Raw genomic sequence first — 27789 nt, forward strand, 5'->3', positions numbered from 1 at the left:
AACAAAAATGTTGCAAGATGGTCTAGACTGATGTTATGGCAGTGCTCTCGCGTCGGAGAGACGTTATCATCACGTGAAATTGCTTTACAAAGTGGACTGGCCCCAAGGCGTGGACGTACATGAGTTGAAGAACAGGCACAGCACAAAGCATGGACTTCTTAGCATGCAATGACTGCCGTAAATGATGACCATTGCAATAGTTCACGGAAACGATGCAAATAGTACGTAACAGAAAGCTTTCGTGCTTCCACCTACTCAACCATTCCACATTTTCATGGACTCATAAATTTTCGATACGGGTGGCGCGGAGTTGACAGCTGAGAATATTACGGAGTAATAAGTTCAAACAGCCTTATGTTGTGACCGTAGTTTCGAAGAACATATTCTTAGACGAATGGGTGCGGTGCAGGACGCTAGCCTAAATGTTGTCCACATGTTTTGCACAGGCGTGACCAGAAAGGAGGCTCTACTCTGACTGTTTCCCGCCAAGCCATTTCAGAGCTATGTAGGGTAACGCGATGAAGCGCAAAAAAGTGAATATCATATTCACGTACACGTTTAGCAAATAACCTTGTGCATGGGTTTACTTTATGCCAATCGAATGGCACCAGGGGATACAAATGATGAGTAGAGCTGTGCTAGTATTATGTGGGATACATTAGCTGTCTCCGCAACGAGCCGTCTAACATTTCTAAAAGCATGCATTTTCCTATTCTGTCATCATTGTGACATTGTTTGTCATGTGTACAGCGAGCACATTCTTCTGCGTAATTAGCTCATAAATGTGCTAGTAAGCTTGTTTGCCGGGACGGGCGACATAGCTTGATTGCACAGTGATCGAACGTCCTTCCGTCGTGTTTGAGCGCCGTTCACGTCTGCACTTGTCATTGTGCCACTCACACCCATCTGTGCGCCCATTTTTGAGAGCTGCACGCGGCTGTGGCACAACACCACAGCCAGCCACGCCGCGCCGTCCGCAGCTTGCCTTGTCCGTCCCCTCCAGGTGTGGACGTTCGGTCTGAACCAGGCGTGCCAGCTGGGACACTCGCCGCCTCCCGCGCAGCTGACCACGCCCCGTCTCCTGGAGTGGAGCCGCGGCAGAGCGGACCGCATCACGGGCGTCTGCGCCGCCAGGTAACGGGTCGGGGACCGCATCACGGGCGTCTGCGCCGCCAGGTAACGGGTCGAGGACAGCACAAAAGGCGTCTGCGCCGCCAGGTAACGGGTCGAGGACCGCACAAAAGGCGTCTGCGCCGAAAGGTAACGGGTCGAGGACCGCACAAAAGGCGTCTGCGCCAGATGGTGATCGTCTTAAGCAGTGGTGTGCTTGTCTTTAAGCCATGCCATCCAAATTCCTTTTCCGCACATGACAAATATTTCACTGGCTCTGTAGTGATAATCCCTGTCACGGGTGTGTGGTCAGGATGCTGGATGATCATTGTATTAATCTGCTGTCATACATGATTGAAAACTCATTGTTCAAGTGCCGCATGTCGTGTGGTTTGTAGAAATCATTTTGCCTACACTGAAGTGCCACACTGGTATGTAAGATGATTTACCTGCGTGTTATAATATCGAGCCGCCTGCACGACTGTTGATATAGATTAGACAGATTTAAGGAGGTTGGTTACGACTTGAGATCGCGCCTGTGTTGAAACGTCTCGACCATTAACAGGTACCACACGGTGTTCTGGAACTCGGAGGCGCTATACTGTGTGGGGCTGAACGGTGGTCAGCTGGGACAGCACAAAGATGAAAACAAGGACAAGCGGTTCATCCTGCCCAGAAAGGTGCGCAAAGCGCTGTGCCTGGCCCTGAGCCGTCCTCGTTAAACGCGTGCAGTTGCTCCGCTATCACTCGCAATCAAAAACCGCTGTCGTGATTCGATCGAACGTGCATCGTTTCTATGTGTTAGCTCTGCAGTGTTCGTTCCAGGCGTCACCACTCCGACTGACGTTGGGTTACACCAGCCCAAGTTCTTTTCCCGGGTCACATCACGTGGGCCCGCCCGCCGGCGCGCCGTCGGAGCCGCGAACTGACGCTGCTGCCGGCGCCGCAGGTGACCATGCTGGACCGGGACCGGCCTGGTGACGCCCGGCTGACGCACGTGGCGTGCTGCGACGGCGCCACCGCCGTGGCCACGGCTGCCGGCGACGTCTACCTGCTCAGCCAATACCGCTGCCGCCGCATCGCCTCCAAGTGCGTTCCGGCGCGGACTCTCGTGGTGCCCGCGGACTGGGCGCCATAACCACGGCGTGGGGGGGGGGGGGGGGGTGATGTAGCCAGGATACTTGGGTGCTTGTTCTTCGATCTCGGGACAAACCGATGTGTTTGTGTTAGCTTTTGCTTGTTAAGTTTACTCGGTGGATCAGTTCGCATTATTGTGGCCGACCTGTATCTGTGTCGCTGCCGCGTGCGAGTGCCCGCGCCCTCAGTCAACTGACCCCCCCCCCCCCCCTCCCCCCCTGCCGGCGGAGCAGGCTGCTGAACCTGCGCCAGCTGCGGGTGGACGGCGGCGCGCCGGACGCCGAGCTGGAGGGCCGGCGCGCCGAGCGGGCTGCGCCGCTCCGGCTGCTGCTGCTGTCGGCCGCCGGCCGCCTGCTCGTTTGGCACGAGAGCTGGCCGCTCGTCGCCAGGTGAGGCGCCGCCGTTGCCGCCGCCGCCGCGTCAGGCGTCCCACTCACAGGCGGCGGCCGGCAGATGGTGCTGTGAGTCGTGTGTTCTGCTTGGTCTGCGTTGAGCTTGGCTGCCAGTGGTTTATGTGTTCTAGCTACGGCTGTTAGCCCCTGCGGAATTGTTCCCACCGTTCATTTTTGCATGCCTGCAGGCATCCTTTACTTCCGCGGCATTGGTGACTGTTCAGAAGTTGTTTGCTGTTTGCATCATTCACGTCGTCTGGACACGTGTCCGTGCGTGCGCCATGTAGCCTGAATACCTCTGATAGTCCCTGAAGCATCCTCCTCCAATACGCTGGAGCCGCGGTTCGAAGGCGATTAGGCGCCGCTGACCAGACTCGACTGACGTTGTTCCCTTCTGCGCCGCGATCCATACCCACTCGCACCACCGTTTAGCCCACCTGCGGCTCAGTTCACACCCACGGCCGCGACTGTAGCCGTACGCGCCGCGCTGTGCCGTCTCGGCCGTGGGCGAGGAGGTGCTCAGCCCCTCGGTGCCCCTCCCTCGGCGGTGACGGCGGCGTCCGCACGCAGGTGCGTGTTCGGTCTGCGGCGCGAACTGGCCGTGGCGGACGCCGAGCTGGACAAGCACGGCCTGATTCTCATCTCCGAGACGGGCCAGGCCTTCACCGGCGCCATCGTGCTGCCCGCCGGGCGGCACGCGCCCGACAAACAGGCCAAGGGTGGGTGGCGGCGACCGGGCCATGTTAGTGGGTGGGAGAGGGGTGCGGCTCGCCTGAAGGTAATGTGTAAGTCACGGGTATATCTTTATATATGTATATATATGTATATATATATATATATATATATATATATATATATATATATATATATATATATATATGGAGTACAGGGAGAGAGGAGGTCCATGCGACACACCAGATGTTGCTGGGTGTCATCCACGAAGATGCGCTGCTGAATGGGAGTGAGATGATCTCTTCAGGTGATAATCTGCCAACCGACCGTCCGCTTCGCTGCTGACTCGTGCGTTGTCTGGCAGATGGCAGGCGTGCGGCGGCCGCCGGCGCACCGGCCGCCACCGACCGGCAGCAGTGCGCCCAGGTGCGCGTGACTCGCGTGGCGCACATCCATCGCGCCGTCAGCATCACGTGCGACGGCAGCGGCGGCAACGCGGCCGCCGTCCAGTGTGACCCGCGCGCCTTCCTGCTCGAGGTGCGCGCGCCGGCTTCCAGGGGCGCCCGCGGCAGACTGGACCTAGGGCCGTGTTAGGCTGCTCTGGCACGTTGTTGACTTCAGGCTCCCGGTCGAGGTGGTTGATGGTGGACACCTGACGCCGGTGTGTGGGCTCGGCGTGAGCACCGAGTGACACGAGCCGCGGTCGGCCTCGCGTTGTTGGCGTCGGGAAGAGGCCGTGCGATGGGCACCGCGAAGTCGGCCAGCGGCGCCTCGCGGCCCGTGGGGCGTCACACCGACAGAGGCGCTGCTTGCGATTACAGGTGCCACAGGTCTCGCCGCCCCAGCTGCGCCACGACCTGGGCCGCCTGCTGGAGAACGCCGACGAGCACGACTCCGTACACGACATCGTGCTGCAGGTGAGCCGTCATGCGTGACGCCACGTCTCGGGTAGCCCGCAGTCTCCGCGGGTCCGTCGCTCAGCCGCCAGCTGTCTGCAGCAGGGCTGCGGTTGTCGCCCCGCATGCTTGTCGGGAGTCCTCCGGCGCCAGTTGGCCGTCTGGCGCCAGCTGACGCTCGCCTGGCTGGCGCGGTGAGCCGACCACTGATACCCGCCTGCCGGTGTCGCCAGGCCGGCCAGACCCGGTTCGCCTGCCACCGCTACATCTTGGCCACCGGCTCGAGCTACCTGCGGCAGCGGCTGGCCGGCGGCAGCGACGGCGACGGCGTGGTGGACGGAACGCTGCGCTTGGAGGCCGCGCCGCCGGCCGCGCTCCGCCAGCTGCTGCTGTTCCTGTACACGGGCACGTGCGACCTGCTGCGGCCCGGCCCCACCGAGTTCAGGTCAGACGCACGCCGACGCCGCGCCTCGGGCTCGGCTCAGGCTGGGCCATGCTCGAGACGCCGTGAGCTCTTCTGGTGAAGTTTCTCCAGGGCGCATGTGACTGGCTCCTAGCTGCCCGGGTGTGATGACCCCGTGGCACGCGTAAGTTTCCCTGCGCTGCCCGGCGGGACCGCTCCATGGCGCCCAGGTGTGATGACCCCGTGGCACGCGTAAGCTTCCCTGCGCTGCCCGGCGGGGCCGCTCCATGCCGCCCAGGTGTGATGACCCCGTGGCACGCGTAAGCCGCCCTGCGCTGCCCGGCGGGACCGCTCCATGGCGCCCAGGTGTGATGACCCCGTGGCACGCGTAAGCCGCCCTGCGCTGCCCGGCGGGACCGCTCCATGCCGCCCAGGTGTGATGACCCCGTGGCACGCGTAAGCCGCCCTGCGCTGCCCGGCGGGACCGCTCCATGCCACCCAGGTGTGATGACACCGTGGCACGCGTAAGCCGCCCTGCGCTGCCCGGCGGGACCGCTCCATGCCACCCAGGTGTGATGACCCCGTGACACGCGTAAGCCGCCCTGCGCTGCCCGGCGGGACCGCTCCATACCGCCCAGGTGTGATGACACCGTGGCACGCGTGAACCGCTCTGTGCCGCCCGTCGGAGCCGTTGCATTGCACTCAGGTGTGTTGCCGTCCAAAGATAAAGCCCCATATACTCAGTTTTTGCCATTTCGCGTTGTTTATGTCATTTGATTCATCGTTTCAAGCTGAATTTGGTTTTTAAACCATTAGTTGGAATTTTTACAAACAGGGCTAAAAAAGGGCTAGAAGTATGTGACAGTTCCAACTAATGATTTAGATAATCGAACTCAGCTTGAGAGGACGAATCAAATGGCGAAAAAAACAAAATAGCCAAACGTGAGCATATGTGTTCTTGGCTTTGCGTGACAGAGTGGCTCTGTCACGACCATCTCTCACAGCATGACTGCGCGGTGCGGCCTTCAAAATTGGCTTAAAAGAGGCGACATGTGTCACTTGTCGGGGGATTATTGGCGCGGCTCTGTGTCTGACAGTGTGTTTTGAGAGCGTGGAGTGCCTTGTTGGCGGGCCGGAGGACGCTACATTTTACAGTCCGTATCAGATCCTCAACTGCCCTGGTTCACGAGGATGTTGCAATCCCGAAAAACCAACAACATCCGTGGCACGCGCACGAGCGTACTTAGCTTTGCAGTGATGAACCAAAGCCCTTTTCATGTCAGGAAAGCAATCATGGATTGTCCACGCTCTCCTCCGTCGAAAGTAGTTGGCCTCTTGTCCGTACAACGACGGGTTGTCGAGATTTGTACCCGGCTTAGACATGCTAGGGTGCAGATCTTTGCAGTGAAGAAATTATGTGTTTTTTCATAGACATCAAATGTGATAGTTTATAGGTAGTCCGGCACAACTTGGGTAGGCACAACTTCTGAATTATTTAACGTGTGACTGGACAATGCGTGAAACTGCGACAGACGATTGCGAAGTTCTAAGAACATTGAGGACCAAACGCGGTCTGACGTTAGCGAACTACTCAAGATTCTCTCTGCTCAAGTAGCACTCACTCGGCTTATGGCTTTGTTCGTAGTCTACTTCTCTCATCCGTTCAGTTTTCCATTCTATGCTCTGTCCACTGGTTGTCAGAATGGTGATGGGGTGGGTGTTTGGGATGCCCCAGTGGCGAGTGCCGCGTAGAAACTGCTGACGTCGGCTGCTGGGCGCGCTCCTGCAGGTGGCCGTCACCAGGCCCGCCAGGCTGTCGCAAATATAGATGGTCCGCACAGGAATGCTGCCGTTGAGACGACGTCTGATCCTTGCTGTTCTTGGTGAGGGCATTTATGTCCACGCATTTGTGCGCCATATACACATCGCGAAACATCATTTCTTACGAGCAGGGCTGCAAACCTGGTAAACACAGATCCACCAGATCTAAGTCCACTTGCTTGTGGTCAGGAGCTTTATTATCAAAGGCTGGTTTTATAAAAAGATATCGTTCCCTGCGCCCCCCCCCCCCCAAAAAAAAAACTCAGTCGAAAATCTTTCCTCCGTTTGCCGAGTGGTATAACGGCCCTGACGGCCGACGTAAATTTCAACTTCCACGCTTTTTCAGACTCAAAATCAGCTGTTCAAAATCAGATTACCAGATGCTGTCTTGCAGCCATTAAACAGCTTAATTATTTCGCGATGGTCGATTGCGCTGGTTGAGAACGACAACATAGCTTTGGGACAAAATTAATTAGACAACCAGGATGGTCGGTTCCATCACCAAAATACACACCACGATCACCAACGGAAGTAGCAAGTCAGAACGGCCAATTTGTCACCGGAAGGCTGAGTCATTATCATCGTTGCCAGTTAGAATCTGGTATAGTGAAACGACCAAACATCAGGGCTAAAACTACCGATTACGGGTGGAAGGGCATTAACAGGGCAGGGGCGAGGTCAAGGGTAAGGGCAAGGACATGGGAAAGGCAACAGTCACCAAAATTAACTAAATTAAAGAGTCCCCAAGAGCCCCTGTTCGGTCCTAGAGTGTGCGACTGGCCAGACCCTTCTGTTGTCTGATTGCGGACCATTTCATTGAAATTTCTCATTTCTGTGTCATGTCAGACAACAAGGAAGTCGACCGGCGCAAGTAACTCTCTGACATTCAGGTTCCCGTTCTTTTCTTCTTCAGAAAAATGTGTCTCTGGTCGACTAGGAGCCCCTTGCCGACACAGGCTCCCCTGTAAATCAATATGTGCCTTGGTACAGCGGGCCGCCTTGTTTCAGGGGCCGGGGGTCAACGTACGAGACCTTCAGTAACCATTGCGAATACCAGCCTTGTCCCTGCTTCGTAAATGGGACCCCCGGGGCCCAAGCCGACTAAGAGCTAATTGCTCAGCATTGGTAGTCATGGACCCTCATAGACGCCTTTGTTGTTCTGATACCACCCACAGTCGCGACGGGTTCCTTTGGCTGACCTTTGAGGGTCAGGGCCTTGCCCCGGGGTCGACCCTCGGCCAGCCCTTCGGACTCCCCAGTCGGGCCCTTAATAGTTTGTGCCGATGCTCCCGAAAGTCACTCAGAACCTAGTGGGAGGACATGTCCCCTGTACCCTCCCGCCTCCCCCACCCTCCACCAGCTGGCTACCCCCCCCCCCCCCCGTGATGTGTAGGTATGCACGAACCTCAATGCTAATCAGCGACTCGCTCTCACAACGCAACTCCGAGGCGAATGACGTCTGCGTCCCAAACCGTTCCCAAGCTGATGCAAGTTTGGTTTAAAATATGATCGTTTTTTGCTGGTGAGCTGAATATCCTAAAGACTGGCGCAAATTAGTGATTTCCTATCATGTCTTGGTGATTTCTTTTACTTGTCTGGTGGAACTCCAGCCGGTCTGGTTAAAACAATTCTTTCTAGATGTTTCCTTCGTGTATTTGGTGACCTAAGTAGGCATTGTGGCTAGCAACTTCGTTAAGCTGGCAGTGAAAATGTCTATATAAATGGTAATAATCCGACCGGTGGTGAAATGTTTATTTTGGTTGTATTTCATCCAATCTGGAAGAAGTGACCATTCTCGTTGCTTTTTATTTGTTTTTGGTGACCGGTTAGTAGGAAGCTCATAGTGTTTGGTGTTGCAAATTAAGTCCAACAAGTGCATTATGCGTGCAACTTATTGTCTTATTGGGACGACAATGATATTTGAGTTTAGCAGTGGGTGCCTCAACTGTCTTGGCCATGTTGCGCCCTCAACGAATTTCTGCTCGAGCGGTGGGCAGTGGCCACAGGAAGATATAGCACTTTGCATGCGATGTTTTTGCGTTTTATGAATAGTAAGAGGGAATGTTCCACATTTGAAGATATTGAAGCAAGCATCAGATGTGATGAAACAAGCTCATTTATAACCATTGTTATACTTGTGAAGGAAAAACGCTGCTCTAGGCAACATAATTTCTTAGTTTGGTAAATATACCCCCCCCCCATGCGTCTCGCCGTTTGATGTCATCGTACCTAGCACAACATTGATTGAGAGCCAATTGACGGTCGTTATATTTGGAAATCGTGCTCACGAACGGAAGATGTGAGCGACTCGAGAACAATATTTTTTTAGCCTCGGTCCGTGCATGGCCAATAGAATGCCAGGATTTGAATGACGTTATCGTGACGGCATGGATGTTTGAGTGACCTTGAAATAAGCTGCTCATCTTGGCGGGCGTGTAGCTCAGAAACTAGGGAGATTGGGGCCTTAAGAATGTCAGGGCCGAAGTGAACTGCACCGAATAATCTTGAAGATGGCTTTTTCGGTTTAAAACCCGATAGAAATGTGGAACTCTCCCTGACAGTGATTTTCACATTTGAAGATCTTAAAGCAAGCATCAGATATGATGAAACCGAATTACTTATATTTATTGATATGCTTTGAAGTAGAAAAGACTGGTATAGACAACACCATTTCCCCGTTTCGTAAATATGCTCCTCGATGCGTCATTATTTGATTGCGTCATCGTACCTTGCACAACACTGATTGAGAGTCAGTTGACGGCCATTATATCTAGAAATCGCGCTCACGAACGCTCACGAACGCCTTGCTGTTGCCAAGAAGTATAGAGGTTTGGGGAGAGGGACTGAAGGGAAGGTTAGTCACCAAATAAATCACTAACCTCATAGAAGTAGGGGTAAGCACACAAGGTCCATGGTATTCATGTGAATCACAACCAGGGATACACAATAGCAAATCCATGTTGTTATCATCCAGGTTGCACGGAAATTTTTTGTCTAGGGACATCTAGAATGAGCAGTCTAAGGGGCCTGTTTTGGGCCTGTGGAGCCCGGGAACCCTTTGTTGTGCTCCTTGTTAGCTTGTCAGCTCGTTTTTCTCCCACAACTGCGTATTTACCATTGCGCTTCTCGCCACACAGTTTGGTGTGGCCCGTTGGGAGACAATCGCACCCGACAGCGGATAATTTTCTGGGACTTTTTTTTGCTCGTAGCTTTATAAAACTCAGGAGAGAAAATCTGAAAGAAATACTTCCGTCGACGATATTTTTTACCTTGGCTCAGTGGGGCGTACCAACCACATGCAGGAAATGCGTGTATTGATGTATCCAGGCTGGACATGACCTGATAGGACCAAGGTGGATGGGGCGTATCAACCCGATCCGACCTGACTTGACCTGCTCCGCTTGGCTTGGCTTGGCTTGGCCTGGTTAGGACTGGATCACGAACACTTTCACGGCGTTGGCTCTTCGTGACTTTTTACCATCAACTGTACATAGTTTCATGGAACATTTCTTCGACGCTTACCTGGACGGAAGGGTCATTAACGACGCATTCTTCTGGTCTCGCAAAACCGTTTAATAAAAACATAGCACACAAGATGCTATCGCATTCCTCGCAACTGGCGCGCCACAGCACGTAGGTGTGCTTTAATACGATGCATTCCAAACGTAACTATGTGATATTGCGTGTCATAGAACTAAGACTCCAAGTAGCCACGTTTGCATTTACAGAATTACATGGGACAAACGCGTAAAGCACTGAACGTGAGAACTTGTTTTCTTTTAGCGCCATGACCTTCGCCGATGACTGGCAACTTGGTCGCAATTGCCGACAGGTCAGTGTTGCCGTCTTTTCGCGTGTACGCACTTCACGTGGAAGCACCTCTTCTTCCATTTTGGTGTATTGCGGCGCGGTGCCACTTGAACGGCGCAGACACAGCACATATGTTACTTCCCAGGGCTGGTGCACACTAAATGGGACAGTTAAGCCCATGTGTATGGATAAATAGATGCTGATATACCGGTAGTGTACTGATAGATACTAGCAGCAGATCGCGGATCGTATCTTGATTTATAATTCCCGTCAGTTGTGCAGCAACGCTTTAATCCTGTCTGGTTTTCCGTGGCTTGTTTTTCGTTACCGATGCAACGTTGTGTTACATGTCGCCCCACATGTGCGCTCGGTTGTAAGGGAGCATGGCTTATCTGGCGTCCCGCCATATGCCACTTAACGAGCAAGATGTGCAGCTTCACAGCCGCTGGCGGGCGCCCGTTATGCAAAGGGTTAGGGCTAAGCTAAGGCTAAGCACAGTTCGCAGCCCATATCTTCTATGGGGTGCGAACCAGGGCACTGCGCGGCAAAAGGTTTTCAGTGGCTCCCGCCGAAAAGCAGCAGCATTAGTCATAGACTGAGCTGTGAGCCTTCACATTCACACCTTGTCGTTCAGGTATGACACAGAACAGAGGGGTGAAATCCGGCACGCGCGCCGACCACCAGCGCAGTGCGTGGCGGAAACTAACAGGCCTCCCGGGGTCGCTGGGTCCATCCGGGAACTAGTTCAGGAACGTGTGGTGTGGCACCGTCCAGAGGGGTGAGATCCGGCACGCGCGCCGACCACCAGCGCAGTGCGTGGCGGAAAATAGCAGGCCTCCCGGGGTCGCTGGGTCCATCCGGGAACTAGTTCAGGAGCGTGTGGTGTGGCACTGTCTTGTTGGAAACACCCTGTGTTCGTTCCGGCTGGGTACCAGATAAGAATGAAGAACCAGAGAATGCGTTTACCGAGGCGCGTTTTTCGTTTTGGAGTACCCAGGACAAACTTCCTGTCAGTATTTAAGCGCACATCTGCTATCTTTAAATTTTTGCTGGATGTATTGAAACTTGCTTGTGACTGAAGAACTGGTGTCATAGAAATCGATTGGCGTGGTATTGGTGGCATGTCGGATTAAACCAATACCGGTAGGTTTCCTGTGAAGGAACTCAATGTTCAGGCACTTTCGAGGCCACACTGCACGAACGACATCTGAACCCAGCTTATTGAAGCAGGACCCAGTATCGTAACCATTTCATTGCAGCACCGCCTTGACGTGCACAACCGTAGGAGAAGTATGTTGAGTCCCCCGTTGACCTAAGCATAGTGTAAAACGGGCATAGAGCTACCTTCCGCCTGAAGAAATGTTTGTGGTAATGATTGGATGCCGAATCATGCGCTGTAAGAAACATCGTTTTGTCGATACAACATTTATGATCATGAGTTCTGTCACACCCCGCCTCCGCATGGAAGGGTACAGACACCTTCCCAGCATTCTCTGAACCTCGTGAATACCCGTCATGCGGCTGATGGAGGACATTTACTCATTTTAACTGCTTCTCCTGACCAATGTGGTAACTCCGAGTTTACTAGACAGCCAAATTTCACCTTTTATCTCAGCTTCAAATGAGGAATCCTCGCCGGCGCTGAATGGGAGGACGCTATTCGCAGCAAATCATTTCATAATCTGGGCATTGCTCGCACGTCTAAGCCTACTTACGCTGTCATCTTCAACGTAAGCCTGAGGTATTTTCGACGTACCTGGTCAAATTTTGGTAGTCTGCCACGATCAGTCACGAGATAATTTAACATCACGATCCAGAGCTGATACATGCCTCCCACAAACCGATGCAGGATGTTCACGCCTGTCTCGTAATCAAGCCATAACCCATCTTTTTGCGCCCTTTACATCCTATCCCACGGCGTGTGGGTGTGTTATTGAAAAGCCCCAGAATAAAACTGCGCAAGTTGTTAAGTGCGTTTGTGGGGAACATTATTCACATAGATAAGACAGTGGCAATTGGCTTATTCCTCGGAGAAAAACCAGGCGAATGGAGATATAAATGGGTTGATATGTCGGCAACTGCCTTTATCGAAATAATCGCAGAAGCATTAGTGCTGCGACAAGGCAGCGCACAATATTGTGTTCAAGCCATTCCACGGTATCCTACTTCTGCTGGGATTTAAGTGTAATCTCAACGTCACCGCGACGTCTCTAAGTGCACGGCAATGGCACTCCGGGCTAATCGCACGCCTGAAACAGACGAAATGATGTCGGTCTCCAGACTGATCTTTTTGGGGGAAATCTTGACTCTCCCTCCCTCCCCGATGTCCGCCGTTCTTTACAGCGATTGCGAAGAATTATTTGTCGTAGTCAAACACAAGCTCACTTAGAGGTAGCTCGTAAAGGGTGCGGTAGCTAGTGAAGGATACGTGTTGAAGGGAACTACCATGAATGGCGTTGAGAATGTGAATTTTGAATATTTCTGTCAGCTTTGTTCGCCCTGTCATTTTGTTTTTGGTAAAATATAAGATTATGAGGTCTATAAACAAAAAATCACGCTTCAGCGCATCAAACGTCGGCTGTAATCTATGCCAATGTAATGCTCGTGGCAATAACGGCGTTGGAGGCATTGCTGGTTGGAGTGAAGAGCGCTCAGCTGACTGGGGTGTGCCCGCCGCCGCAGACTGGACCCGGTGGCGGAGCAGCCGAGCGAGCCGGCGCGGCCGCACCGCCGGCAGCAGAAGGGCAGGCCGGCCGAGCGGCCGCTCCAGCCCGTCCAGGTGGTCCGAGAGCTGGCCAAGAGGCTCGGCGTGCCTGCGCTGCACAGGAGGCTCGAAGGTAGGCCGTCGCGTCACGCGGACCGGGCGCCCGCTGGCGGGGGCGGGGTCAGACGGCCGGTGCCCGGGCGAAGGTGGATCGAGACCCCTCGTTGTAAGATGTCAGCTGCCGATGCCGTGCCGACAACGGCAGCCAAGTTTCCGATGTGATTTCTGAGCGTGTGTCATGCTGGGTGCTAGCAGCCGCCCCTCCGCTTGCTGACATGGTCGGCGGTGCTGTGGCAGTACAGCGTCGGCTGACCGTGTCACGGCTGGTCGTCTGGTGGCAGATTGTCTTTGGCGCTCCTTCAACTCCAGCAGCCAATCAACGAGTGTGTCTGCGCTCGCTCCGATCCGCCTCACTCGCGCAGGGGTTCGTCTGAGCGGCGGACGAGTCGAGGTGCCGCGCGCCCATGACGCCTCCCCCTCGCCGCTGAACTTGGACCCGTCCGGTCTGCCGGCGCTTAGTGACGTCACCATCACCAGTTCGGATGGCGTGGCGCTGGCCTGCCACAAGTGCGTGCTAGCTGCCCGGCTCCAGTACTTCAGCGTGATGTTCAGCAGCTGCTGGGCCGAGGTACGGCGACAGAGAGACCGCAGCCGCCCAGCTGCTCTCCGTCTGCCGTAAGAGTAGGACCCGCCCAGCATCAGAATGTGTCCACTCTCACTCAGGACGGGTTCATCTGCCATCAGAGTGGCTCTGTCTGTGCTCATATCATGACCAGCGACTCATCCAGCGATCCGTCCGCCCTCGGAGCACGGGCGGTTTCCTCCTCTCTCTGAACGGGACTTCGTGCCTCAGAACGGGTCGTCAGAGGGTGACCATTGTGGCGGTCCCCCCTTCTGACGTCAGATTGTGGTCCGTTATTCATCCAGTGAGCCATCCGCCCTCACAGTGTGTATAGTATCCCTCTCGCCGCAAAATGGGTCTGTCTCTCCCCCGAGTGGGTCGTTTAGCGTGTGGCCAGTGAGATGCTCCCTGCCTCCGACCTCAGAGTGTTGCTTGTCGGTCCCCAGAGCGTGGCCAGCGAGGCGGTGCGGCTGTCGATGCCGGCGGCCGTGCTGACGGTGCTGGTGGCCTTCTGCTACACGGGCGAGGCGCGCCTGCAGCCAGATGACCCGGAGCCGCTGCAGACGGACGACCTCGAGCTGCTGTGTGGCCTGCTGGCCGCCGCCGACCACATGCTGGCCACCCGGCTCAAGGAGATGTGCGAGGTGCGACTGGGGCGCGGCGGCGCCGAGGCTGGCGGCGTGCGCTCGCGGTCCGGCCGCCTTGCGGGGCGCGCTCGACGCCCGGCATTCTGGCGTGGCACTGCTGTCGTTGGCTGATCTCGGGTAAAGTTGGTCCATCGCTGGTTATGGTGACAGTGTTGACATGTACCGCCTCTAGTCTATGGTTTGAATGTGCGGGTGCAGCAGCGCCTGCCGGGCCCTCTGTGCAGAGGACCTCCAGGCGCGGGCAGGCGGGCCCCCTTGCGGTCCGCCTGGCCTGGGTGTACCGGCCAGTGCGGGGTCCTCAGCGGCGATCCGCGCTCCGCCAGGTGGCGCTCTCCAGGCAGCTGACGCTGAAGAACGCCGTCGAGCTGATGGAGTTCAGCGCCATGTACGGCGCTGAGCAGCTCAAGTCCACCTGCATGCAGTTCATCTGCCTGAACCTGGCCGCCGTCATGGAGAACAGGTGGGCGGCGCCGGGGTCTGTGGTGGATGGTCGTTGGGAACTGGCAGGCGCTGGTCGTACGTAACACTGTCTGCCGCTGTCTTCGCCACGGTTGATGGGGTTTGCACGGGCCTTGGACGGCTTTGCTCGGGTTGCTGATTTGGTGCCCCTCGGGACTTTTTTGGCATAGCTGATCCAAAAAGGTGACCTCTGTCATTATTTTTAGGCTACGTTTTCGGTGAAGTTTACATAGTAACGTTGGTTACATAGGATTACATCAATTAATTTCGTTTGCGCACCTGACGATTTATGTATTAAGCTTTCAGTAGCCGGCGATTTTTAAACGCAAGCCAGTTTTAGCCAGTTTAGGTTGAAAAATAAAGCGGCATTAGAGCTAAGCTAGGTGGTAAGCAGTCCTGTACTTAAAAGGAAATGTTTCAAATTTGCAGGCGTTTGGGCAAGAATCGGATGTGATGAAATGAACTCGCTTGTAGCTTTTGATATGATTTTTAATTAAAAGCCTCCTAGGCAACAACATTCCAGTTTTTAATGAAGACACTCCTCAACATGTCATCGTTTAATTGCGTCATGGTACGTTTATATCGGAGTACGGGGATATCGATAAGGTAGTGATTAACACATATGCGCCTTTGCGCGTCTGGGAAACCAGAGGTACGGGGTTCGATTTTCCGCGGTTCCCCCTCCTTCCCGCCAGGGTGAGAGGCTGGCAACGCCAAATAGCCTCAGCCCCTGAGTCATCGTCAAACACGGATGACGATGACGTCAGAGTGGCCGCCGAATGGGCCGTGCGAAATTGCCAGCGTAGTGGACGGACTGGCTCACTCGTAGTGTCTCAACTTGTCGAGAGGTGTCGTAATTATCGGGGCGTTGTTTGCAGACCCCAAATGTGGCTTGTTCGCGTGTTTTGTTCCTTTCCCGTGGTGTTCCTGCATATTTGCCCGCGATTTTATATTGTTTTACTTGCGCTTACATACTCGGTTACAGTGATTCTAAGGTTTTCGATTTCAGGTCATATTTCTTTCATAACTCGTACCACTGTCCCACTCTGTATTATGCAGCTTAAAACGTGACCCGTGTCCGTAACTTGCTCCGAACGAATGGCGTCAGTAGATGGCTAATTCAAGTCTGCTAGTGCCAGAAATCGCGCTGACATACACCAGACATGAGTAGCTTGATGGTCATATTTACGTTGGCACAACGTGGCTAATAGGGCGGCAGTTCTTGCGTAATGTTTCTTTGACGTCATGCATGCCTGGGTGACTAAAATAGTCTGTACGAAATAGCCTGCACAAGTTCGCAGGCGTCACCCTCAGAAACCAGCAAACCATCGGGTTTTAAGTCTTAAAAGGCAGATGGGGACTGCGCTGGATGATATTCAAAATGACTATCTGAGCTCAAACCCATGTGCAAATGTAGAATATTCCCTTCAGACCCGTCCAAGTCCAAGCCGCTGCCCCGCTCCATGCGGATTGGTGGTGTCCCGTAAATAGGTTGACCGCGCCAGAGACATCTGGTGACCAGACCTGAGAAGTTCCTCTCGGCAGGAGATTAGACACATATACAACATATGCATATGATGATGGTTCGACCGAAAGACGGCTCTATCTCATAATGCAGGCTGTAGCAATGACTTGTTTACTCCATACCTGTGGTTCGGGAGGAACATGAACCTTTTCCGTGCAGCCTGGCGTGACGCAGGTTACTGATGGATATGCCAGCTCATTACAATGCAGTTTCAAGTGGACAACACATAAACGCCGTTATAATGCAATACCATGCTGGAGTGGTCGGTTTGCGTGATGCGCAATTGAGTTCTGGTGAGGGCGGATCCAGAATGCCGCCTTGGACGGGGGGGGGGGGGGAGGAGGGGTCAGCGCTGGCTGTGAGTGCTTTAGTCCAAAAAGGTGTCCTAATTTCTTATTAGCTTGTTCCCCTGGTATTCGACCTTGGTTCGCAGGCGTATGCACAGAGTATCTCATTTTATATACTTTAAGTAATCAGGTTCTATCATTAGTAGTTATTTTAAAGTTCGTAATAAGTATAAACAGACATTTATGGACATATGCCTACCATTACAGACAGTGGCACATTTGGGTATTTCTGTTTTTATGGTCAGCGCTCGAAGCAGCGTAGCGGAATGCCCCCACGACCGCTCCCTGAACACGAGCACATTTTTCAAAATTCCGTGATGGCCACAGCAGCCGCTGATGTCTTGCGAATGACGTATTCAGCCGCTGAGAGCGTGGGGCTCCCCTCTCCGCGTCCTGCATCCCGCGCGCGTCTCTAGCTCGCAGACTGCACTGGCTGTGTGAAACGCCAGTCTAAGGAAGGCCCCGCACTGGCGCGTTCTTCATGCGCCGCGGCGTGTCGCGGCGGCCACGCGGCTGTCGCACCACTATCGTCCGGCTGTCGCACCACTGCCGTCCGGCTGTCGCACCACTGTCGCCCGGCTGTCGCACCACTACCGTCCGGCTGTCGCACCACTATCGTCAAGCTGTCGCACCACTGTCGTCCGGCTGTCGCACCACTGTCGTTCTGCTGTCGCATGACTTGCGACGGTGTCCGGTTCAGTGGTGGCAAACGGTTGCAGGTCAAAACGTTTTGGTCATATTGCATCAAGTAACCTTTGATGTTTTTGGGGGCACAAAGAATTCCCCATCACCATTCTTTTAAGACGCGCTCGGGTGAGGGTCAATTTGCCCCCCCCCCCAAGGTTTTTCGGAATGATTTCCGCGATGTGCCTACCTGTAGACAGTTGAATAACCGTCCGTTTGGTATAAAAAATTTAGATGCACCTTGTAAGGTCGCTGACCTAATGCAGGTCAAAGTCAGGCCATGGATTCAGCGAAGACAGTTCCTAGGGAATCGATCATTCCGGTGCAACAGCGTAGTGTTACAGGAAGTCATATATTTCCGAGGCAGTTTCTTAGTCAACACGATGATCCAAGTAACCAATTCCATTGACCTAGGGTCAAGTATGAAGGTCAGATCAAGGCCAGAACCAGCCTGCTTTTTACGGAAGTGCTTGGTGTACTGGGTAGATTCTGGTGCTCAGTTTGAATTCACTGATAACAGGAACCGCATTATGCATGTTTCATGGGCTTCTTAGGGACCAGAATAGGTTATTGACGTAAAATGACACGGGTCAAGATTTGTTTTTAGGAACATGCAGCTTAGCATAATCCTTGATGCTTATTCTAATGCCAAAATCAAAGCTGTCTTGGGTTATTTCCGTCACCATGACCTTCGAAGAGTCGAACAAGGTCACTGAACTTAAATAGGCACCAGTGACCTTTTGCTTAGAGCAGGTATCTAGGTGCACGATGGTTCGATGGTTGCATGAGGAGATCTGTTGGCACTTTATACACCTATCTGGAGTTCGACCTTATTTGACCTTACTTGACCCGAAGGTCATGACCCAGGAATCTCATATTTTGACACAAGCAATATCACGTATAGGCTAACAGATTGTTTGAATTCGGCGTCTTTAGCTTCATCAGTTTCCGAAATCTGAGCGGGTCAAATTGACGTCCACCCCCACTCGAGCGAAGGGTGTTCAACCAGCCACTCCGGCGCGTTCTTATTCACACAAGAACAGTTAAGCTCATTCTATGCAAAGCGTTCTTCGGTGTCCATGGTCAGTTGCGGCCAGTTGCGAAACGTAGGATTGAAGTCTCCCTTTCGCATTGGGCCGCACGGCAGAATGTATTGATACCAGGGCGGAGCTTCGTGAAGGGCATCGGGGGTAGGGGGCGAAACTCCATGTGGAAGATGGAGGGGTCCAGAAGTTTTCCTGAGAATCCTTCCAATGCTTTTAGCATTGAGGTTGACGTGCTACTGAGGGGGGAGGGGAGGCGACTTAACATCGGGAGGGGTGGTGTGGACCCCTGAAAAGGATACGAGGATCCACCATGTTGATGCCATCATTTCTGTGGCCTGCAATATTCCACTGGTTGTCGGCCCACAAAAAAACTGACGATGCCCTTAAGATATTTCCCGAGCCATTTCCTGAGGTGATGGTGCAGCATGCCCACCCATTCGGCTCATTCTGATTCGGGTCCATGTTTAGAATATTTGAGTTCATCCCTACGTAAGTGGGCAATACGACTGGGTCTATTGCCTTCATATCTAACATAAGCCTTAAGATTGACTTTCGGTGCGCGGATTCTTCTTCATCTGGCGGATCCAGCGTAGCCGCTTGCACTTCTTTTGAAGCAGCAATTTAATAACACCCTTATCGGCTCTCCTTCGACGGTGATATGTAGGCATTGTGTTAATGTATGATACAGCATTCAGTTCAGGACTATGCCATCCATCTTGCTAATGCCGACAAAACACGGAAACGCGATTAATATTCGGTTTACTCGGTATCCATGGCAACCCATGGCAACTAGCCATACGAGTGACGCAGCTCACTGTCGCGCGGCAAGGCCCTAGGCCCTAGGTCGCGCAGCAGCCGGACTACAGTCGCGTCGCTCTTCGTGGGCCGCATCAGACCGCGCGGGCCGCATCGGACCGCAAAGGCCGCATCAGACCGCACAGGCCGCATCAGACCGCACAGGCCGCATCAGACCGCGCGGGCCGCATTAGACCGCGCGAGCCGCATCAGACCGCGCGGGCCGCATCAGACCGCATAGACCGCACAGGCCGCATCAGACCGCGCGGGCCGCATCAGACCGCGCGGGGGCATCAGACCGCATAGGCCGCATCAGACCGCACAGGCCGCATCAGACCGCACAGGCCGCATCAGACCGCACAGGCCGCATCAGACCGCGCGGGCCGCATCAGACCGCGCGAGCCGCATCAGACCGCGCGAGCCGCATCAGACCGCGCGAGCCGCATCAGACCTCGCCGGGCCGCATCAGACCGCACAGGCCGCATCAGACCGCGCGGGCCGCATTAGACCGCGTTGGTCGCATCAGACCGCGTGGGCCGCATTAGACCGCGCGGGCCGCATTAGACCGCGCGGGCCGTATCAGACAGCGTTGGCCGCATCAGACCGCGCGAGCCGCATCAGACCGCGCGGGCCGCATTAGACCGCGTTGGCCGCATCAGACCGCGTGGGCCGCATCAGACCGCGCGGGCCGCATCAGACCGCGGGGGCCGCATCAGACCGCACAGGCCGCATCAGACCGCGCGAGCCGCATCAGACCGCGCGAGCCGCATCAGACCGCGCGGGCCGCATCAGACCGCGCCGGGCCGCATCAGACCGCGCCGGGCCGCATCAGACCGCGCGGGCCGCATCAGACCGCGCGGGCCGTATCAGACCGCGTCGGCCGCATCAGACCGCGCGGGCCGCATCAGACCGCGCGGGCCGCATCAGACCGCGGGGGCCGCATTAGACCGCGCGGGCCGTATCAGACCGCGTTGGCTGCATCAGACCGCGCGGGCCGTATCAGACCGCGCGGGCCGCATTAGACCGCGCGGGCCGCATCAGACCGCGTGGGCCGCATTAGACCGCGCGGGCCGTATCAGACCGCGTTGGCCGCATCAGATCGCGCGGGCCGCATCAGACCGCGCGGGCCGCATCAGACCGCGGGGGCCGCATTAGACCGCGCGGGCCGTATCAGACCGCGTTGGCTGCATCGAGCGGCATCCCGCCGTGTCGCTCCACGCCGCATGAAGAGGCACAGTGTGGAGCGGCACTCTAAATGTCCAAAATCGGTATCAATGATCATCATGATGCATATCTCCTGTGCACTTCAGGCACGTCTCTGCTATTCGCGTGTTTCTGATAACCGTTCTCCACTTCGCCAGCATAGTCAGTCTAATGTCTGCCGCGTCGGCACGTAGTCACCGTACTTTTTTCCTTTTAGTTTTTGCTCCCGCTGTACGGAACTTGCGGCGGCAGTTAGCGCGTTGGATTATGCAGCGGCCGGTGATGTATGCGGTAATATGTCGGTGCTCATTACATATGGTATTCCTGTCCTATGCCCTTTATCAAGTGATGGATGGGCGTCATTCAATACTGCACAGCTAGGGAAAATGATTCCATGCTCTCCAATGCCATTCATGGTATTTACTAAGCTGCACGCCGGGGGTTAAGTCTCATATTATTAGCATTATGTTGCTAACATTTGACAGACATTATATATATATATATATATATATATATATATATACGTGCGTGTGCGTGTGCGTGTGCGTGTGTGTGTCTTTAGCATGCGACTGATAATGTTCGTCCCGACCAATGTTCCTCAGGGAATAATTTGCAAATGCAAAACACATGTCGGGTAGCCTTCTCGCGCAGTTCAACACCACGTGGGAAGTGGACCGGGCGGTGGTGCTCTAGGGAAGGGGAACGAACGACAACAGGTGTCCTGGGAAGGCTGGGCGGAGCACATTCTTTATTTCCTGTCTCGGGTCAGCCAATGTTGGTAACTACGTGAGCCTGAGGAGTTAATCGTCATAGAGTGTGGCTTTACCGACAGCACGCCGCATGTCACCAAAGTCCAGCATATGGAGCTCTGGCTTCCCTCACGAGTTATCCACACTGGAATCGGCGCCGCTGGCACAGCCATCATCCCCCCCCCCCCCTCCCCCTCCCCGGCGACCATCACACTCCACTGTCCATCTGCAGTGCGACCTGTGTGGCACGGTGCTGTCCCGCTGTCGTGCGCCGCTATGTTGTCCAGCGGCGCCGCGGTGTGAGCGGTCCGACGGACACCGCCCGCTGCCGCGCCCGCTGTCTGTGCTCGTCGGCGACGTCTGCGGCGCTTCGCGTGTTCGTGGGGAGTAATATGCTCCAGCGTTGGTCACGTGCCGCAGGAACTCCTGTGGACGGGGACCGGAAGTTTTATTTTCCGGGCAGGACTGGACGTCGTCGGAGTTCCTCTGAACGGGGTCCGGAAGTGCTTGTTTCCGGGATGGTCGGAGCTCGTGTGAGCTCCTCTGGACCAGGATGCCCAGACTTGGTCCAGAGGAGCTCTTCAGGCCGCCAGTGGGGTGTCACGTAACAAGTGCTGTCACGGCCACGGCCACAGCTAGCAGCCATTCGACCGTTCTTGGCTTGACACACTTTCGTGATATGTGCTGGGCACGGGGAGCACAACCAACTGACTTACGGCCGATGAGAATGTTTTATAGGCATTACTGGACGGTTTTGTGAGGTTGTGAAAAACAGGGTGTTGGGTCAGCGTGCCCTAAAGAGGGCGTTTATTCAAAGACCGGGGACGGCTAATTTTGCTGATTTCGACGCAGTAACGAGGCAGCTTGCAAAGTTTTGTAGCTCAAGTCAAGTCACATATACAGCACAACTGACAGTCAAATGATCCTTTTATTTGATGAAGACAACTCCCTGCGGACTTAAACAAGGCCGGTGTATGCAGGCAATATCCGCATTAGCGTGTGCTGCCGTGTACCTTAAGCGTCGCAAGATTAAGGATAGCCAGAAGACTGAATGAGGTTTTAAAATAGCCGGGGAATACCACTCACGCTTTTGGGTATTTCTGATGTATTCGGGTGGCAAGCAAAATTATACTGATACGCAAAACATGGTTTGTTCTTTGATGGTCTGAAATCCCTGTTATATTTAAACTATGCAGCTAATATCTCAGAAAGCCATGTTTCTCGCCATGTGTTATGTCTCCTCATCATCATCAGCATCATCACGTCAGAAGCGCCATCTGATCTCCACCATATGTGCTCTGTTTGGATCGTTCGGTGCGAGAAACCGCATGGGTCGATCCCCTCACTGCCGTGAGAGTTGGCTTCTCTCGTTCGGGGAAAGCCACGAGCGACAAACCCTTTCGTGGAGGCTGTGGTTTCGGATAATGTCAGTCTTTTTTAAATCGGCGACAAGTTTAAAGATGTACTGCTTTTCTTGCAATGTCTCCGGACGATGGTAGGCTCACCAGGGAGGTTCAATGATTCTGGTCAGGATTCTGGTCTCCAGAAGCGCAAGCCGTATGCACGTTGCTGTATTACAGAAAGACTGACGTTCACTTGCCATTAAATTGCTCCTTGTCCACATTCCCGTCTTGATGCGTGAAAACGACGCCGAGTTTTGTGCCAGCAAAGAGCCAGCAAGGGAAGCTAAGTGAAGTTGGTTGTGGTCGGTTCTGGGGAAGCTTAGTGACGATGGTTGTGGTTGAGTCAAGGGAAGCTTAGTGACGATGGTTGTGGTCGGTTCAGGGAAAGCTTAGTAACGATGGTTGTGGTCGGTTCAGGGGAAGCTTAGTGACGTTGGTTGTGATCGGTTCAGGGGAAGCTAAGTGACGATGGTTGTGGTCGGTTCAGGGGAAGCTTAGTGACATGGTTGTGGTCGGTTCAGGGGAAGCTTAGTGACGATGGTTGTGGTCGGTTCGAAGCTTAGTTACGATGGTCGCGAGTGTCAGGCTGATGAGGTGGGATAGACAACATGAGACAAAGTATGCCAGCACCGGTGCCGTGCTCAACATGATCATGGTGTAACAAATTGCGTATGCGCGTTTGGTAAGTGTTTGGACGTAACAGAGAAATTCCTAATGTTTTTGTTCGTTTTATTTTTCAAGGGCTGAGTCTTTATGGCCACGAAGGTAGTTGTTTAGAAAGGAATGCATAGAATGCAGGGCATTAAAACTTCATTGTCAATGGCTGACCTTGTGAATTTGCCGTATACAATTCATCAATTTGCACTACGCATGCTTCACCAGAACATAACTGACGAACGTTTAGCAAAGACGTCAAACAGGAGAGATCCCAGGGGGCCCTAAGAGGCGGACGTTCCGTTCGGGAACGGTCGGGAGGCATGCTGATACCGGAAATGTCCTTCAGAAGAGCACTTAACTTCCAAACGGGCTCCCTCGTCGAATGTTGTAACACTGCCCCAGGTCAACGGGTGCACGGCAAGGAGCAAAACCCAGTCACGGTGCCGTGCAGATCCATGACTGGTCCAGAATAGCGAGAGTAGCGAATAAGTCGGTAATCCAAGTAGTGTTAGCGCTGTTCGGGCGCATCACCCTTGACGGAATATGGTGATCATTGACATCAAAACACGTACTCGGGCCAACCAAGCACAACAGCAAACCACCAGGCGTCATGAGGACGTCACTTGTTTTCCAGGGCGCGCATTGCGATCCAGTGTGTGGACAGGCGTGCGGTGTGCGACTGACTCCTGCCCTGGGGTCGACAGGAGCCTGGAGCAGGCGTGCGGTGTGTGACTGACTCCTGCCCCGGGGCCGACAGGAGCCTGGAGCAGGCGTGCGGTGTGCGACTGACTCCTGCCCCGGGGCCGACAGGAGCCTGGAGCAGGCGTGCGGTGTGTGACTGAGTCCGGCCGGGGCCGACAGGAGCCTGGAGCAGGCGTACGGTGTGCGACTGACTCCTGCCCCGGGGCCGACAGGAGCCTGGAGCAGACGTGCGGTCTGTGACTGACTCCTGTCCTGGGGCCGACAGGAGCCTGGACCAGGCGTCGGAAGCCGTCATGGACGAACTGACGCGCTTCTACCGGTGTGTCAACCCGCTAATGCGACACCGGCTGGTGCGGCCGTCCGGCGAGCCGCCCACGCTCGAGCACGTCCGCGCGGTGCACGAGGCGTACCCCGTCGGCAGTGACGAGCCGGCGCCGGCGCCCACCGAACGTGAGACCACACTCCCTCCGGGAGGACAGGGAAGGGACCATCGAGACAAAGGTGGTCGGTCGATATGGGACCGGCACCGGCCGAAGGGGGCTGACGATGTGGGACCAGCAGCGGTCAGAGGTGGGTTAATGGTCTGGGACCAGCACCCGTCGAAGGTGCGCTGACGTTTTGGGACCACCAGCCGTCGCAGGTGAGTCGATTGGTCTGGATCGGTACTGGTCGAAGGCAAATCGACTTTGTTTAGGTTGACGGGGGTCTAGTAAAGCAAGCCAGTGCTTTCAAGCGTTAATGCGGTAATTCGCTGCGCAGGGTCAAAACTCACGATACGCCAACGCCGACTCGGTAATCCTGACATTGGCTATGGGCCTAATGGTGCTTCTCAAACCACGCATGTCGCGTTACAGCCCCGCACCGTGGTCAGAGAGACGGAATGCGGCACCAGGCGTCATGTAAAGCCCGGTCATATTTCTTGGATATGATGCGATAAGGCAGCCGACGGGTCGATGAACCGCCCCCGGCTTTCCTCACCGACCGGTTTTCAAGCGGCGAACGGGGCGCTGTCGGCGTGCACAACGCCAATGCGCCGCCGGCGGATGTGGTCCGCCGCTTCGGACGGTGCAGGCAACGGATTCTGACGAACGGCGCTTGGTAATGGCGCGCCATAACAACCACTCGTGGACGTGGTACACCTTACCTCGATCGAGCCCCGGAGTGGTGAGGGGGAGAGGTGCTATGACAGGGGTAGTGTGACAATAGTTACAAATGAGCTTAGCAAATTGTCTTGTTTAGAGTAGTCTTCTCCATTTGAAAATGTACCAATAGATATGGGTGAGCTTATTTCAACATATCTAATGTTTACTTTAATATATTCAAATGTGGAGCATTACCTTTAATAGAACACCCATTGAAAACACCAGAAAAATAAAGCAATTAACCTCATATCACTATCAGTTAACGTATTTTAAAAGTGCTGTTGATCTCAGTGTACCTAACATGTTCCGACTTCCAGTTTTCATTTATTCGCGTCGTAGATTATTGGGTTAATGTTCCCTTTAAATATTGACAGCATTAGCTGTCTCTTTTTTTGCAGCAGCACACTTGTGTTACTTGACTTCCTGTCTAGCAGGGGTACTCGCGGAATCTTTTTAAGAGTAGCCCTCAACTCCTCTAAGAGGCGTCAAGAGTTTCCATTCAGATTTTCCGCCTGATTTCGTTTATCGGTGTCGTTCGGGAGGATGGGGATCGTATAATGCGCAAGGCGGCAGGCTTCGTCCGTTGAGATCTGATATCAAGTGCTGGAGTTGTTGGCCGGCCGAAATACACCACCTGGCCGACATAAGTGGAAAGAACACGATGGCAATGTCCTATGCCATGCATTTTACCTTCCTGGCCTAACTAAGAAAGATGACTTTCTAGCACAGAAGCGATATTGGGTCAGTGCTTACAATGTTACATTAACTAAGCTCTAAAGAACGCGACATAACGCCCCATTTTCACTGAATACGTAACCACGGGTACAAACGAGCAGCTTAGCCCAGCGATCTCAGATTTAAGCGTGGTCATGGGATCATCACGGCGAACGTGCGAGCCTGGGAGAGTAAAACGGTACGGTCGCCGTTACCGGCGGCGATCCTCGACGCTATCAGCTGTTTGGATAACGCGGGGACGTGATGCAGAACGTATGAACACACCTCTGAACTTAACATGTTTTGTCGGGCACTGGCATTTGCGTCATGAGTCGATCTGTATGCAGAGCCGTTGAGCTACTGCATTTGCGGGATCCAACCCAGAATCCACCACTTTTGAATTCCCTCCGCCCACCTCCGACTCTCTTCACAAATTTAGAACCATTTTCAAACCTCAAAATTTTCACAAATGTAAAATCGCTTCGTCGTTTGTCAGCCCAGTTCTAAAATGGCAAATGAAGCATACATGAAGATGATGCCTTCGTCGACTGGCAGTATTGAGCAGCCGTCGTAGTGTTTCAATTCGTTGGAGTGGGTCACTATCGCAGTGTGCCCTAAGTTTGACTCCCATTACGCCCGTAATTATCGGCGCGCAGCACACTTTGCATATTAGTGCGTTCATATATCTGCCTAGGGACTTACAGTTAACGACCGTTGTGCCCGTTTGAAGCTGTAAAGCCTAAGGGGGTAGGAACAATGGTCGTAATTTGTCAACACGTCGCTCTTCGAAGCAGTGATGATTTGATAATCAAGGCGATAAAAGCTGAAATTTCAACCCATCTATCTTTCAATTCTCCTGGTTGTTGTACGAGGAATAAGGCTTTTAGTACCGTTATCTATATGCATACTGTTCCTCGCAAGTGCACTTAACCACATAGATAATTGAGACGCTTTGCTCTGCCCACACACACGGATGCTGCTCAGGCGCAGTTCATCTGTATCCTTAATTAAACTTAACACGCAGCTGACCTGGGTCTTAGGCAGTTAATCATTGACGTTGGATGCTCAACATGTTACTCGTATGCTCGATTCGTCTTCGTCTGCGGGCCCCCTCTTCAGCTCTCCTGATCATTTATGTTGTTAAGATTACAGGTGCAAGACCGCCGAGGTCTGGGCATCCTCTACCCAGATTTGAGCTCTATTCTACATTGGAGAAGTACGCACTCCTTGCATACCTCTCTACTCTCCGTGACGCTCCTATCCACCCGTCTCCTCAGCTATGCTGTCTCCTCATCTCTACTTTCCTCCCTTGCTTCGGGATGTCCCTTTACCTGGTCTTAGAAACACCTATCTAGCTACATTTAAATGCTCAGGCGAAATTTTGTACAATTTGTTGAAGAAGCATCAAGTTTTTGGACGCCGCTCTACTGGGTTTATGGGCCCCTGTCCCTGTCCGAACATGGGATATTCCTGTGACTTAGCTCGGGGTGTGATTCTATGGTTGGTTGCATCTCTTCGTATGTGTCCCCCCTCCCCTTTACCTACATTTGGGACGCGCCTCTTCCCAGTGCCGTTGAGCCCGACTTCGAACGTGGCCTCGCATCCATTTTGCAGTGTATCTGTTCTTGGGCGTGAGATGTTGTATTTGGCCTTGGGCTTCTCCCATCTGGTTAGGGGTCAAACAGGCCTAGCCAGGCTCGGCTCGCCCTTGTACTTGGTCGTTTGGGTGCCCCTGTGCCTATGCTGGGGTTTCACCGCGACATGCGACTGGTAAACTTCTTCATACGCTGATGGACGTTCGCCCACTTACACGAGGCGTGCTTCTTCTTACGTCTTGGGCGTTCCTCCGCTTCGTAACGACATCACTCTGTCCGAATGAAAGGGAGCACCTATGCCAGGGCCGGATGACACCTGCAGCAGCGCGAGGGGTTGCCATCTGTCTGGAGGCTCGGCACGCTCCTGTACTGGGGTTTGGGCCGTTCGGCTGCACGCGTTTACGGGCGTCCTTGATATGACGTTAGGGGTGTCTACCGTGGCGAGGAAAGAACCTGTACTGGAGCCGAGGACCTGTGCTGGAGTTGAGGACCTG

General features: G+C 54.1%; 1 protein-coding gene across 1 annotated transcript in view; it reads left to right on the forward strand.

The window, feature by feature from the left end:
- Nucleotides 1–24929, forward strand: part of LOC119103158 (inhibitor of Bruton tyrosine kinase) — a 29870-nt gene extending 4941 nt beyond the window's left edge. The window contains exons 6-18 of the mRNA XM_037226608.1: nucleotides 1004–1134; nucleotides 1676–1804; nucleotides 3210–3381; nucleotides 3726–3848; nucleotides 4133–4228; nucleotides 4441–4652; nucleotides 12924–12949; nucleotides 13428–13633; nucleotides 14074–14271; nucleotides 14598–14734; nucleotides 23847–23861; nucleotides 24110–24294; nucleotides 24916–24929. Coding sequence (XP_037082503.1) covers nucleotides 1004–1134; nucleotides 1676–1804; nucleotides 3210–3381; nucleotides 3726–3848; nucleotides 4133–4228; nucleotides 4441–4652; nucleotides 12924–12949; nucleotides 13428–13633; nucleotides 14074–14271; nucleotides 14598–14734; nucleotides 23847–23861; nucleotides 24110–24294; nucleotides 24916–24929 — 1644 coding nt within the window. The remainder of the gene's footprint in view (nucleotides 1–1003; nucleotides 1135–1675; nucleotides 1805–3209; nucleotides 3382–3725; nucleotides 3849–4132; nucleotides 4229–4440; nucleotides 4653–12923; nucleotides 12950–13427; nucleotides 13634–14073; nucleotides 14272–14597; nucleotides 14735–23846; nucleotides 23862–24109; nucleotides 24295–24915) is intronic.
- Nucleotides 24930–27789: the final 2860 nt, after the last annotated feature.

This window comes from Pollicipes pollicipes, unplaced genomic scaffold, assembly GCF_011947565.3.
Source record: "Pollicipes pollicipes isolate AB1234 unplaced genomic scaffold, Ppol_2.1 Scaffold_5724;HRSCAF=6776_pilon_pilon_pilon, whole genome shotgun sequence".
NCBI lineage: Eukaryota > Metazoa > Arthropoda > Thecostraca > Pollicipedomorpha > Pollicipedidae > Pollicipes > Pollicipes pollicipes.